General features: G+C 37.4%; 1 protein-coding gene across 1 annotated transcript in view; it reads left to right on the forward strand.

Moving 5' to 3' along the window:
* fhdc1 (FH2 domain containing 1) overlaps nt 1–7932 on the forward strand; it is a 44040-nt gene extending 36108 nt beyond the window's left edge. The window contains exons 5-12 of the mRNA XM_056459510.1: nt 3044–3129; nt 3421–3521; nt 4025–4095; nt 4231–4338; nt 4501–4571; nt 4780–4897; nt 5054–5218; nt 5367–7932. Coding sequence (XP_056315485.1) covers nt 3044–3129; nt 3421–3521; nt 4025–4095; nt 4231–4338; nt 4501–4571; nt 4780–4897; nt 5054–5218; nt 5367–7520 — 2874 coding nt within the window. The 3' untranslated portion in view covers nt 7521–7932. The remainder of the gene's footprint in view (nt 1–3043; nt 3130–3420; nt 3522–4024; nt 4096–4230; nt 4339–4500; nt 4572–4779; nt 4898–5053; nt 5219–5366) is intronic.
* The last annotated feature ends 7004 nt before the right edge of the window (nt 7933–14936 follow it).

A 14936-nucleotide genomic window follows, 5' to 3' on the forward strand; every position in this document is an offset into this window, starting at 1 on the left:
CACTCCCACGCTTTATTCGGAAATTTATTCCCACGCCGCATGAAATGTGGTCAGGTCCCGCGACAATGCACAGGTACAACCGCGGGAATGCATACAGCCGAGAGGAAAAGAGAGGGGATGAAAAGTCACGCCAGCAGCCGAGAGGAAAAGAGAGGGGAAGAAAAGTCACGCCAGCAGGTGAAATGGGCCACAGTGAGAGAGAGAGAAAGAGAAATGGAGTACTTTCATTCCCTCAATCGCAGAGAAATAAGGGCTTCTGCTGTAATTGTCAGTGAAAGACTGTACAGAAATCACACACACGCAGTGAAATTGTGCACAGTTGGCGCCAGAAGTGTTGTAAATACCCGCGCTCGTGAGCGCATATGAGGTAAATGACGTCAGTACATAATAACCGGTTATGATTATTACTGAACAGATACTGAATTATCCGCGTCTGCATCGCGGTGCACCGAAGAAACAATTAATTTTGACACCCCTAGTCCAAATAATTTAGAAATAGGTTCTATACTTTGCAGAAAATATCTGTCTTACAATTAATTCATTCATTCATTTTCTTTTTGGCTTAGTCCCTTTATTAATCCGGGGTCGCCACAGCGGAATGAACCACCAACTCATCCACCATTTGTTTTACGCAGCGGATGCCCTTCCAGCCGCAACCCATCTCTGAGAAACATCCATACACACTCATTCGCACTCATACACTACGGACAATTTAGTCTACCCAATTCACCTGTACCACTTGTCTTTGGACTGTGGGAGAAACCGGAAAACTGACCGAACAAGCGACCTTCTTGTTGTGAGGCGACAGTACTACCTACTGCGCCACTGCGTCGCCCCCCCTACAATGAATTATACAAGGTATTCCAGTGGTAATAGCGCCATTAACACTTTTGCTAGCCCTTCATTTTTGCATTAAAAAAGTCATGACATTAAAGAGCCTTCTGGTAGTCACAGGAGTTGCTGTCAGGGAATCCTACAGTGTTAACAATGAAATCCAAATTCAAAATCTTTTGCATTTCACAAAGTATATTACAACAATAATCCTGTATAATGTGGCATGACCATAAACAGCGAGAGTGAAATTTCAGTCTTACATTTAAGACAAAAAGGGTAAAAGAAAGTGTTAAAAGTATGTCTGCTATTATAGGGATATGCACTCACTGGCCACTTTATTGGGTACACCAAACTAGTACTGGGTTGGACCCTTTTTGCTTTAATCCTTTGTGGCATAGATTCAACAAGGTACTGGAAAATTCCCCAGAGATTTTGATACATATTAACATGATAGCATCACGCAGTTGCTGCAGATTCATCGAATCTTCACCACATCCCAGAGGTACCATATTGGATTCAGATCTGGTGACTGTGGAGGACATTTGAGTAAAGTTAATTCATTGTCATGTTCAAGAAACTAGTCTGAGATGATTCGCGCGATCCTGCTAGAAGTAGCCATCAGAGAATGGGTACACTGTGATCATAAAGGGATGGGCATGGTTAGCAACAATACTCAAGTAGGCTGTGGTGTTGACACGATGCTCAATTAGTACTAATGGGCCCAAAGTGTGCCAAGAAAATATCCCCCACACCATTACACCACCACCAGCACCCTGAACCGTTGCTACAGAGGAGGATGGATCCATGCTTTTATGTTGTTGCCACCAAATTCTGACCCTACCATCTGAATGTCACAGCAGAAATTGAGACTCAGACCAGGCAATGTTTTTCCCAATCTTCTATTGTCCAATTTCTTGAGCTTCAATTGTCCAATTTCCAAAAAGCCTGTGCCAATTGTAGGCTCAGTTTCCTGTTCTTAGCTGAGAGGAGTGGCACCTAGTGTGGTCTTCTGCTGCTGTAGCCCAACCGCCTCAAAGTTCGACTTGTCGTGCGTTCAGAGATGCTCTTCTGCACACTTCGGTTGTAACGAGTGTTTATTTAAGTTACTGTTGCCTTTCTATCAGCTGGAACTAGTCTGGCCATTCTCCTCTGACATCAACAAGACGTTTGCGTCTATAGAACTGCTGCTCACTGGATATTTTCTCTTTTTCGGATCATTCTCTGTAAACCCTAGAGATGGTTGTGCGTTAAAATCCCAGTAGATCAGCAGTTTCTGAAATACTCAGACCAGCTCATCTGGCACCAACAACCAAGCCATGTCAAAACACTCAAATCACCTTTCTTCCTCATTCTGATGCTCGGTTTGAACTGCAGCAAGTCGTCTTGACCATGTCTACATGCCTAAATGCATCGAGTTGCTGCCATGTGATAGGCTGATTAGAAATTTGCGTTAACGAAAAGTTGGACAGGTGTACCTAATAAAGTGACCGGTGAGTGTATGTAGTCTATGCAATATCTTCAGCTAATTGCTCTTGCACAGTTAGACTATTTTTTTAGCACACTCCCAGACAACATCCCAAGTATCCAATCAGATTTTGCAGCTCCTTTTCCTATTACTTTTTTTTTATTATCTTCTTGTGAAAAAGGAGCAAAGGTGGTTATTATATTTTAGATGTATTTAACAATAATCCAACTCCCAGGTTAGCTTAAAAGGAATTCAAAATAGATCATATTTATTACATTGCATATGTTTATAATAACTAGGTCTTATACTTGCCATTACCTATAATCTTTCATTTGAGTATGTGTCTTTAATCAGAAAATGAGATTGTTTTGAGATATAAATAATAATACTGTGGCCAATAAGGATAAGGCAAAAATCATGTATGGCAGATAATCGACAAATGGCAAACATTTCTGCATTATATGCTCGTATGTTATTTTCAACTCTGAACCTGGAGACCCACTGCTCTGCACATGTTGTATATCTTTATTTAACACACATGATGTCCAGTATAGATTTATTTGTGTTTAACAATGTTATTATTATTGCTTTAAAGATTAACTTTTCAAGACAGCAAAGGTAATCTATATTATAAAAAGAATGACTTGCATGTAGAATGAACCCATAAATCTACTGTATGTGCAAATGTTTTGTATTTTGATATTTCAATGTGGCTTTAAAAAAATAATCTAATTAATTCACTAGGTGAAGAGATTGAGGGAATTCAAAGGAGACGCAAATAAGCTGACACTGGTTGATTCCTTCATGTTCCTGCTCATTCAAGTGCCACGGTAGGTGATCTCCCTTATCAACTAAAATCCTAATACAGTGTTTCCCAACCCTGTTCCTGGAGGCACACCAACAGAACATATTTTAGATGTCTCCCTTATCTTAAGCATTCATTTTAGGTTTTAGAGTCTTCTGATGTTCTGATGATTTGATTCAGGTGTGTTTGAATAGGAAGAGGTTGAAAATGTGTATTGTTGGTGTGCCTTTAGGAACAGGGTTGGGAAACACTGTCCTTATCTATCATTGATATCTAAAACTTCATAAAACTTATGATGTTGTGTTCGATTTTACAGCTTTGATGTGCGTATTGAAGTCATGGTACTTCAAGAAGAGTTTCTCCCATTATGTACTGCCATGAGTCGTGACATCAGCATTGTGCGTCAGGCAACTGAAGGTATGAACATACTAGGCATATTACCAAGTTATCTCAAGGTCACCAGCTATCCACCCTGTATAATTTGATGCACCATTGGCCATTTTCAAAAGATTTGCTGTGATGTGTGGGCCAATAAACAGTAGAGTGATGTTTCAGCAGGACTGAGTTGAGTGCGTTTTGCTGAGTCATTTTCTATCACTCAGCTGTGCCTGTATTAGCCTTCTCGCAGAAACCAATGGCTCATGACCTTTCAGTCCTAGACAGTACTGAAATACACTCCTATTAATCTTTGCCCTGGTGTAAGAACCAAATTGAGTTTTGTTAATTCTGCAGTAACTATTTCTAGCAGCCCTTGAAGAAGTACTCTATATTATATTGTCAGCACTTTTTTCACCTTTAAAAAAGGCATTAAGTGTTAGTTTTCCTTTTAATTTCTTCAGCTTTATAGTAATATCATTTGAAGCATTGTGTAATTTAACAAAATTGCCTATGATTGTTCCGCTCCTACTGATATTCCACAGATCTAATGAATTGTGAAGAGCTCCATGCCATTTTACATTTGGTTCTCCAAGCGGGAAATATCATGAATGCAGTAAGTCTCTCTGTCTACACAGCTTTTTATCAGTCTACAGTAATTGCAGTGTTCCCTAAACTTTATGCTTTATCTGCTTGTTTTTTTTTGACATTTCATTTATATATACATCTAATCTTCTCTGTGTGTTCACAGGGTGGCTATGCAGGCAATGCCGTAGGCTTCAAATTGTCCTCTCTTCTTTCTCTGGCTGACACAAAGGCCAACAAGCCTGGCATGAACCTGCTCCATTTTGTGGCATTAGTGAGTATTTCTGTACATAACCAGTCGCAGAGTTTTCTTCATTTTCAAATACATTTTCTTTTTGTTTGTTTTAGGAAACACGCTTTAGTAGTAGCAGTAGTAATGGCAACATTTTGTTTTAGCTGCTTTGACTTTGATTTGTCCTGAATTTTTCTTACAAAGGAAGCACAGAAAAAGGATGAGGCACTTTTAAAGTTTCCAGAGAAGCTAACACATGTTCAGAGTGCAGCCAGGTAACGTCAGTGTGAATTTTCACCTATTAATATTCAATTAATTTCTTCTCTAAATCTTTAGAAAACATTACATATCTTGTTGCGCAAGACTACAGCAATATCAAAACAAAAGTCTATTACTTCTGGTGCTAAAATTTTATGTAATCAAAAAATTGAATTGAAAAAGTTTAATCTTTCTGTAAACCCTTTCTTTGTCTTTTTCTTATAGAATTTCAGTAGAAAATATAGAAGGAGAGTTTTCCTCACTCTATGTGAAAACACGGTCTTTGGAACAGAAGATTCAAGATGACGATGAGCTGCAAAAGCAGCTAGATCCATTTTTGCAGGTAAAATAAAGAACAATTTCCCCAAAGGGAATTTCATAGTTGATTTTTTTTTTTATTGAGTATTGTTTTGATTTTTTGCTGTCTTTCTGTTTTAGTCTTATGTGCTATAATCAACCACCAATAAAATGGCTCACATGCATTTCTCTTGTTTGCTAGAGTTCAACAAAAGCCCTGCAGGACCTTAAGCACCGCAGGCTGGACTTGCGCAAAGAGGGTAATGCCCTCATTGACTTCTTCTGTGAAGACAAAGACACCTTCAAATTGGATGAGTGCTTCAGAATCTTCCAAGATTTCTGTCTAAAGTTCAAAAAAGCTGTGAAGGTATACACACATTGACTAACATGCAATGGCAAAAAACCCAATCATTTATTAAAAGCCTACCTGTCTATCCGTTGAGGCATTTATGGATTATGATAGAGATTATATATTTCTGAGCCCACTCTTTAATAGCATTTTATTGTCATTGCAGGACAACTTGGACAGAGAACTGAAAGAGGAAACTAGACAGCGCCGCTTACGGGAATTAGAGGAGAGACGGTGTGCCTGGGGTGCAGCCAATATTGAAACAGGTGGTAATGGAGGTTTTGGTCGCAGCAGCAGCGAAAATGATGTTGACATCTTAACCAAAGATGGCCTCCTGGACTTCCTGCTTCAATCAAGACCTCAAAGCCCACACAGTCCTTTAGGGCGCTCAGCTAGCGCTCGCCGCTACCACCATACATCTAGTGATCGCAGCCTTCGTGGCTATATGGAGCTGGTATCTGGGTCTTCAGCAAGTGAATACGCCAAATTCAGCAGCCTGCCACGTTCAAGCAGGAACCATCAAAGAAAGACCACACCATGGCTTGTCTTGCAGGATGATAATAGAGAGCTAGATCCACAAAGTCAGGTTTACCAAGAGAAACTATCAGCTTCACCAACGGCTGAGACAGAACCAATCAGTCCTTTGGCAAGATATTCAAATTTAGGCTACAACGTGAACAGTGATCCCTATAGTAATAATAATAACTATAGTTCTCTCTCTGAAGGTGGTGTTACACCTCGATTAAATAAAACAAAAAATGTCTTTCAGGGGACATCTGGTCAAGGTATTGGACATATGAATGTTTCTGTTGAGAAACGCAAACTAGTCTCTGGGCTTCAACCCTTTGAGATAACCAGCCAGATCAATAACAACAGTCATGTTTCTTTGGACAATCAACATGAAGTGTTTGTAACTGATCTAGAAGAAGACCCTCCCAAAACTTTTGTTCTTGATACACCACCATCTAGTAGGAGTTCTGAGGAGGGGCATAAGCCAGAAAAAGTATGGAATGACAAAATTATCTCATCACAGAGGGACGAAGCAGACACAAGTACCTTCTCTTCAACATCTTGTGACACCCCATTGCCCCTTGATCCCTCCAGTAAGAAACCTGTGTTTTATGTCATGGACTGCACTGAAACAGATTGTTCCATTGTGTTAGACTGTTCTGAGATTGAGAGTTCTCCTATCATAAAAGAAGGACCTGGACTTATCCCAAAGTTACAGGATGTCAACTTTCCAAGAATCATTCAAGACACAAATTCTCTTTCCTCCAATTTTGAGGCTTCAGATTGTCACTTTGTGTCCACATCAAGTGATGAACCATTTGCAGGAAGGGTCGATCAAACTTCAGAATCAGTCAGTCCATCTGTAACTACTGAAGAAGCAGAGACAGACAGCTGTGACACAGCTGAAGGGCAAAAAGTTGAGGAGAAAGGTGTTCAGACAGGTAGCCCCAAAACAACACTTATCAAAACCAAGACTCCATCCAAAGGGACCCCTCACACCAGCCGTCCTACAAGAACCCTCACAGCTACTGAGACTCAGAACATGCGGAAAGTAGTGCCCATTACAAGGCAAAATCGATCTAGTAGCAGCATGAGAAAGGTCGATAAACCTCCTGTACATGAGAGCACGGAACCCAGACGTCCATTTCGAGACCAAAGCATGCCAGCCAGGAGAGGTGAGAGACAAGGTAGACCTACAAGACATTCAAGCCTCCCACCAGAGGATCCTAGGGCACCAAGAGGTTTGACACCAAGCAGCTCTCGTTGGGGAAGGGACTCAATTCAACACAGACCCTCCATCAAGAAAGCCAATGCCAAACCTGTTCGTAACATTCCTAAACCAGCACCAGAGGAAAAGATGTGTCGCTCTACAATGCGTGCCTTGGCTCAAGCTCAGGCCCAAGAAACCTCAGAAGGAGGTACCACTGACAGTCCCAACAACATCCCAAAAAGTTCTTCACCTTTGCCTAGCTTTGCTCGCAACACTGTGGCATCTACTTCTAGATCTAAAAAAGACTTGCCATCAGCAACTGTAACCGGAACACCATCAAAGAGCTTATCGAGAACTAGCTCTCAGAGATTGCCTGGTGGTAGAACAGAGTCTGTCAGTAGCGGACCTTTGCCAAGGAGTGAGGATAAATTAGGAGGCTCGATTAGGAGGGTTCAAAGTGTAAGAGCTTCAAGTCGAAGCAGTGACACACCTTCACAATCTGGTCGAGATCACTCCCTTAAAAGTAGCAGTTTCTCAGACAGATCCACACCAACTAGAGACACCATCTCCAGCAGGACCAGCAAACCCACATGGAAATAATGTGGACATATTATATAGTGGCTCTAAAAACAATGTTCAACAAGGAAGATCAAGTTTTTCTGCACATACTTAAGAGGCACAAATGCCTTTTAAATTATTCTGAATGTATCTACAGCCTTTGTAGCTGAAGTAGTGTTGCTAGATGCTCAGCAAGACTTTCAAGAATTCCATGAGCTACTGTCAGCATTTGACAGCACATTTAGATAGCACTTCCACATCCACGCGAGGATGGTTTTGATGGCCTTTTCTTACATATACTTACTTGACACATTTTCATCTGTCACAGAAAACACATCAATCACAAATTGTATTTGGTGTTAAACATATTTTATATTCTATATTAATACTAAGACCTTGTGGAGATGTTCTCACAAATTGCTGAGAGCAAATAAAATAGAAAACAGTTTGGCAAATATATATATATACACATATGCTTGCTTTATTTTATATATGTAGTAAAAGTAATTGTAGTACTGTTTACTAGGGTAACATTTCCATTCAAACAACTTGATGAACACACAAAGATTCACTTAAATGTTCACAGTGCATGATGACAAATCAACCTGAAGACTGTTCGATCTTACATGTCTATGAATGTTCTCCAAATACACCTTAGTGTAGCTGATGCAATGAGTACCACAGCTAGTAGTTCGAAGATGCCTCTCCAGTGATGGTTTTTGAAATGCTCAAAATCTTTGTTGCCGAGTTGTTAGTTTTCAATTTGCCTTTTCATGCAGGGTACATGCGCTGTACACTGTCTTGCTGCTGATGACACTGTATTTTGTGACTTCTCTGTGAATATACTGTACTGCTAGCTCTTTATTTTTAAAGCCATATGGTTAACCAGGAGTGGCAAAACCTGGTGCTAGAGGCTGTGATGTTTCAGTTTGGCCTGAGAAAGCTCATACAACATATGCATCAAATGTTTTCACAGTATCTGCTTGATATTAATTTGACAGGTAGTCAAATAAAAGTATGTTTACATACAAAAGTATGTGTTGCTTAAAAACTAGCAAATCAGTGTTAGAATTTGCGCCAACACTTTACAATATGGTTTTAAAAATTATTCACCAACAGAATAACGTTCTATAATATTTTAACTTATCTGTCTGTTGTGTGTGTGTGTGTGTGTGTGTGTGTGTGTGTGTGTGTGTGTGTGTGTGTGTGTGTGTGTGTGTGTATAAACACTGTATTCAAAATGTCTCCACAATTACTCCAGTAAATTTTGACATTGTGTCAATAGCTTAAATTTGATAGTTCACCTGAAATTGTAATTTGCTATTTATGAATATCCTTTTTTCTGCTTTTGAAAACCAAAAGGCACTTTGAAGAATATTGAAAAATTAAAATAAATCATTCTATGGAAGTCATTGGCTACTGGTTCCCAACATTCAAAATAATTTATTTTGTTTTCAAACAGGTCGGTATTTCTATTATTTTTGGGTGAACCATTTCTTTAATTATTTATGAATACAATACATTAGAACAAACGTACATTAATAAACTAACATGAACCCACTGTAGATTAATACATGTTATGAACATTGTTGTTCACTACTAGCATCTAATACGATAAATAATTAGTTAACGAAATTGTGTTAATAAATCGAACCAAACTGTAAAGTGTTACCGCTTATGCATAATTACAGTGGTTAAAGCTGTGCAATATGACCCAGACACCAAGCAAAGTAAAGCTTTCTTTGATATTTATCTTTAAGCTGTGTCTACTCCCATGTGGGTGCTGGATATGATCACAATAAATAGTTATGTGAAAGAGTTATTGATGAAAGATAAACACTAATAGAGAGTTGTCAGCTGAAGGTGAAGTCAATTATGATTTCGAATGGTGACAACGCAAAACAGCCTAAAATCCAAATGTCTACCTCTAGAATCACATTTGCCACCTCTGGTTCTTATATTCTGATGGCTCACTCATCAAGTGAATCATTGGCTTACACAGAGTTCTTCAGATGTACCTCAGTTACAATGTACAATGCCTTTTTATGTTCCTAGAAAGGCTTATGTATTGACATATCTGTATTTAGCACTGATTTGTTAACATGCTTTAGAATGCATCCATGGCAACATGGTGAAATCTGACACAATGGAATCCTTGTTCCAGCTGTAGATAGGAGTTAAAACTAGCAAAATCACTTTAAGCTACGTATGACTTTGACATGAAATGAAAGTTGCATATATGTCAATGTGATGTGATGATATTTTATTGATATTGCTTCAGTTTTCTATTTTGAATGTTGTTTCTGAGCCCTTTCCTCCGTGATTGTAGAATTACAATCATTATAAGCTAATCAATAAAATTACACATGAAAAAGATATATGTACACTGAGCAAACGTCAGTTTACTAACTGTGATGTGTTCATTTTGTTAAGAAAATATATATGAATAATGTAAAAAGTCACTGCAGATTTTTTCTATGGACTTGACAATTTTGAGATTTCTGGGCTTTTGGTAAAGTGTATTTTGAATGTGGTACAGTAAACAACTAAAATACACTTTCACATTTTTGTTTTGTAACAGTGTACCAGTGAATGTCTGTAGATTTAAAATCACAATGCATATTTTTTTAAAGAGCATTTTCTTAAAAATTACTTTTTTTTTCTCCCACATTGAGCCTCTCAGTAGCCACTCAGAATCTTCACTCATTGGCACTTACACTCACTAAGCTTCATTTAAAATTTTTTTTTACATATTAATATTCTGAAGCAATATACAGTACTTAATTAGCCTATTTATATAAATTTTATTCCTCTTTAAAACAAATTAAAATTTACAAAATCAGTTTTTCTGAGGGCAACACGGTGGCACAGTGGGTAGCGCTGTCGCCTCACAGCAAGGTGTTGTCAGTTGGCATTTCTGTGGAGTTTGCATGTGCTCCCTGTGTTGGCATGGGTTTCCTCCAGGTGCTTGGGCTTCCCCCACAGTCCAAACACATGCGCTGTAGGTGAATCGAATAAGCTAAATTGTCAGTAGTGTATGTGTGAATGAGTGTCTATGGATGTTTCCTAGTGATGGGTTGCAGCTGGAAGGGCATCTGCTGCGTAATAACATATGCTTGATAAGTTGGTGGTTCATTCTGCTGTGACGACCCTAGATTAACAAAGGGACTAAGCTGAAAAGAAAATGAATGAATGAATTTCTGAGAAACAAATTCCTAAAATGTCCTCTGTAAAACTCAAATATGTCATCTGCCTTCTTCCAGTGTTTTTGTTTTTTTGTGCTAGAAATGTATAATATTTAGTACATATTTTATTAAATAATGCCTAATTTGCATATTTGAACAACATTCAGAAAACTTATACTGTAATATACTGTATTTTGTTTTGTTTAACCCTATTCACCTGCAGTGTCTTGTCTATGGGGTATTTATTAAGCCAACCATGGTTTTCTATTGACAGTGGTCACCTTTTTTGTTGAACCACACCCATTGTTTAGTTGTGTGGGTGTGTGCATTTGAGTAAAAGAAAGATGCAAATTGGGTATGGTAAGGCAAACAAAAATGAGCCCATACCTAGCTTTAACAGCAAAAGCACAAAAAATTGCCTATTTGTGTTGCCCTTTTTTTAATACACCTTAAAAGCACTTGCAACACAACTACTGTAGGTCTGGGTAAACACTTTTTTATTATCCTGCCAGAGTTTCTATGTCATTGATGTTTCCTCTACTAGAATGCCACCTGCTGTTGGTTGTTTGAATTAGCATTACCAGTACTGGCTAATCCTGGCACGAGAAACTTTTCCCACCGCCTGACTTTTATGGTGGTCTCTATTCTAGCTCTCAAGTTGTCATGGTAATGCTGTTCCAGTCGAGAACTATTTACCCTAAGGCACTTTCATTTGTATCACTCTAAATATCAAACTACGACTTAACGGAGTGAAAACACCTCCGCCCATTGCAAAGGATAGTTCCCCTCAAAATTTATTTGACTTCTGACAACATTTACAAGCCCTCTAATGTTGTTCCAAACCTATGACTGTGGAAACACACAAAAAAGTACTTGCTATTGTTATCCCAAATAAATTAAAAAAGCAACAAAATCCTCCTTTTGAGCAATGAGGGTGTGATATTTATAAGGATGAATGAATTATGATTTTTTGGGCGGGACTTATTTATTTGAATTGCATTTTATACAAAAAAATCTGGCTATCAGGTCAAATAAGTCTTTGCAGAAAGCTAAATATTTTTATGCTAAGGTTAACAAAGGATAGAAAACTGAGCATATATTTTTAAAGAGTCTTGTTGATGTAATACATTTAGAGTTTCTCACCAATTGAGTGAAATTAAAGCAATCCTTAAAGTGCAACAACATGTATACTACAATACAACACAATCAAGAAAATCAATACACAAACCAGGCAATGGTTAAGCCTTTTCTGCAAAACAGACAACAATAACAAGTGCAGTATACAAATCAAGTGCAACTACCAATAAAAAAAAACCAAAAAACTAAAGAAAACAAAAAATCTTCACTGGCTCCTCGTGAAGTCCTGTGTGAGGACAACTATTGCACAAGAAAACTGCACACTAGACATGATATTACCCACTATGTGAAAAGTACAAATAGAAAAAGAAAAAAAGTCACTGAATAATGCCGCAGTACCACTAGAGTTTAAGCTTGCAAAATTCTGTCGTATGGCACTGCGAAAAGGGGCGGGATAAAACAAAATGATTATACATTTAAAAAAAGTGAGTTACTAGTCCATATTTAAAATTTCTGTCCAGAGAGGTCATGTTTTAATCCTCGATTGGTCTCACGCAGTCAAGTGTTGCGATTTCACATGTCAGAGTTCACCAAGCTTGAACTTTGCAATGCAGTGAACTGCGAAACTTGGCGCACGAACTTGCGTTTCCAGTCTGACGCATTCATGTGCGTATGAAAGGAAGTCTATGGGGAGAAAAGTCCAGTGTGAATGCAGCTTTAAAAGTATTACTATATGCGTAATAGGTGCACCCCAATTTGTGTGGTAAATATGTGGGAATAACCTGTAAAGTGATATAAGAATGCACCATCAACAGATTGGTGCATTTTACGAATTAACTGCCTGCTTCTATTATTAATTTGTTTTTCTATATGGAATTTCAAATCACAATTTATTTTTGTTATTTTACATAAAATATATTTTAATTATACAAGGAAATGTGCAGCATTTGAGAAATTATATGCTCTGTCATTGGTTTATGGTGACAGCCCTCAAATAACAATCTGGTACTTGCAATCTTTATTCCTGACCATTTAGTCAAGCATTGAACAAACTAGAAATAACTGTCTCACTATCTAATCCATCCATACCCTAATATGTGGTCTTGTTAGGTGATGATTAATGATTTATGCTTCATTTGTGACTGGTCAAAGTTTTGGATCATCAGTGTTAATATCAGTCATGTTAACTAATGGTCAATTTCCTTATTATAAGTAAATTTATTATTATAATGGTCAATTAACAGTCTACACCAGGGGTGCCCAAACTCAGTCCTGGAGGGCCAATGTCCTGTAGGTTTCAGCTCCAACTTGCCAGCAAGGATGTTTCTAGAAAGCCTAGTAAGAGCTTAATTAGCTAGCCAAGGTGTGTCTAAACTGGGGTTGGAACTAAACTTTGCAGAAACCCTCTTTTGCAACCTTTATTTTAAAAATGTACAGTATTCTACAATGAATTTGCATCTGAATATAACATGGACTGTTTCCCTGTGAATAAATCTGTGAGTAAAAAGAATTTAGCTTTTTGCCTGAATGCCTGTAGACATTTGCTGGTGGCCTGACGTAAATCGTGAATTTGGCCTGCTCAACCTCAGACATCACCCCTTTAATTAAGATCATGTTTTATGACTATATTTTGAAAACTTCCTACTGTATTTATATCAAAACTCAACATTTGATCAGTAATGCACATTGTTTAGCACTTAATTTAGACAACTTTAAAAGGCAATTTTCTCAGTATTTACAATACATATTTTAACACTCAGATTCCAGACTTCATTCCACGAAAGTTGTATCTTAGTCTCAGCCAAACATTGTCATATCCAAACAATTCATGATCAAATGAAAGCTTTTATTCTATAGTTTTGGGATACACAAATCTTAATTTAAAAAATGAAAGAAAGAAAAAGACTTATGACTGGTTTCGTGGTCCTAGGTCACATACTCATTCAAATCTAAACAATGTAGTTCACTTAATTTCCAACAGGAGGCACCACTGCATAAGACGATCAAATCTGATCATAATGACTCGCTATCCATAAACTGAAATTGTGAAAATAGGCCTGCTACAAAGAAAGAGATGTGTTCAGGTTTTCAATTAGAAAAGTTGCCAATGCCATATGGCTACATAAGTTTATTACATTGAACAGGAAGATTCTTATCATTAATCCCCTCCACTATGGCATTCTTTGCATAGATTTTATAATTTCCCTATTGCACATTCCAGCTCTTCAGAGAAATTGTTCAGAGAAATTGTTTGTAAATGGTTTAATAACTTTTGTTGGTACAAACTCTATTTTCTGCAATAATGTCAGTATAATTGTAGTAGAAGTAGTAGTAAAAGTAATACCAGTACACTGTAAAACCCAACCGTCAACTTTATCAAATGAAATGAGTGTAGTTAACTCAGAATTTACTGAAAGTTAATTCTACTCATTTGAAAAGAATTTTGAACTCAGTGTTGAAGGTAATGAGTTAATTAAATACCTCATTACTTCAACTTAAATGGAGTAAGTTCAACATTTACATTACTTAGTTGGTTTGAGTTCCCTTCATTTATTGGGTTTTACTGTGCTCCAATTGCTTCGTTTACTCAAATGAATTAAGTTCACAGTACTCATTAGGATTAGTTTTTGAACTTAAATGGTTGCAATCGGTTTGCTCAAATGGTTTGAGTTACCTTAACTCTTTGGCTTTTACAGTGTAGAACTTTGTTGTTGTTAAGAAAACTAGAGTTAGATTTCCATAATAAAAAAAATTCTGTATAACTCTTTAAACCTTAAATCATGTGATGCCAATCTTAAGCATAATAATATGCATAGATGCAAGGCCTCTGTATTATATAATTTATTATGTTTAGACCACATGATTTCTTTTTCAAGAACTTTGCTATTTTAAATAAGACCTTTTCTAGAATCAGAAATCAGAATCAGAAAGAGCTTTATTGCCAGGTATGTTCACACATACGCTGAATTTGTTTTCGTGACAGAGCTTCTACAGTGCAACAGGATAAGGGAGACAGGACAAAAAACAGATAATAAATATATTTTTTAAAAAAATAGAAGTAGTGAGTGCAAATATACAAATTGACAAGTGTATGTACGTGTTTATTACTATATACAACGTTATATGTGCAGCTGTTATGTGCAAATTGGCATGTAAAGTGTGTTGTTAAATAAGTGTATATGTGTATAAAGTGTAT

This window comes from Danio aesculapii, chromosome 1, assembly GCF_903798145.1.
Source record: "Danio aesculapii chromosome 1, fDanAes4.1, whole genome shotgun sequence".
In the NCBI taxonomy this organism is placed as follows: domain Eukaryota; kingdom Metazoa; phylum Chordata; class Actinopteri; order Cypriniformes; family Danionidae; genus Danio; species Danio aesculapii.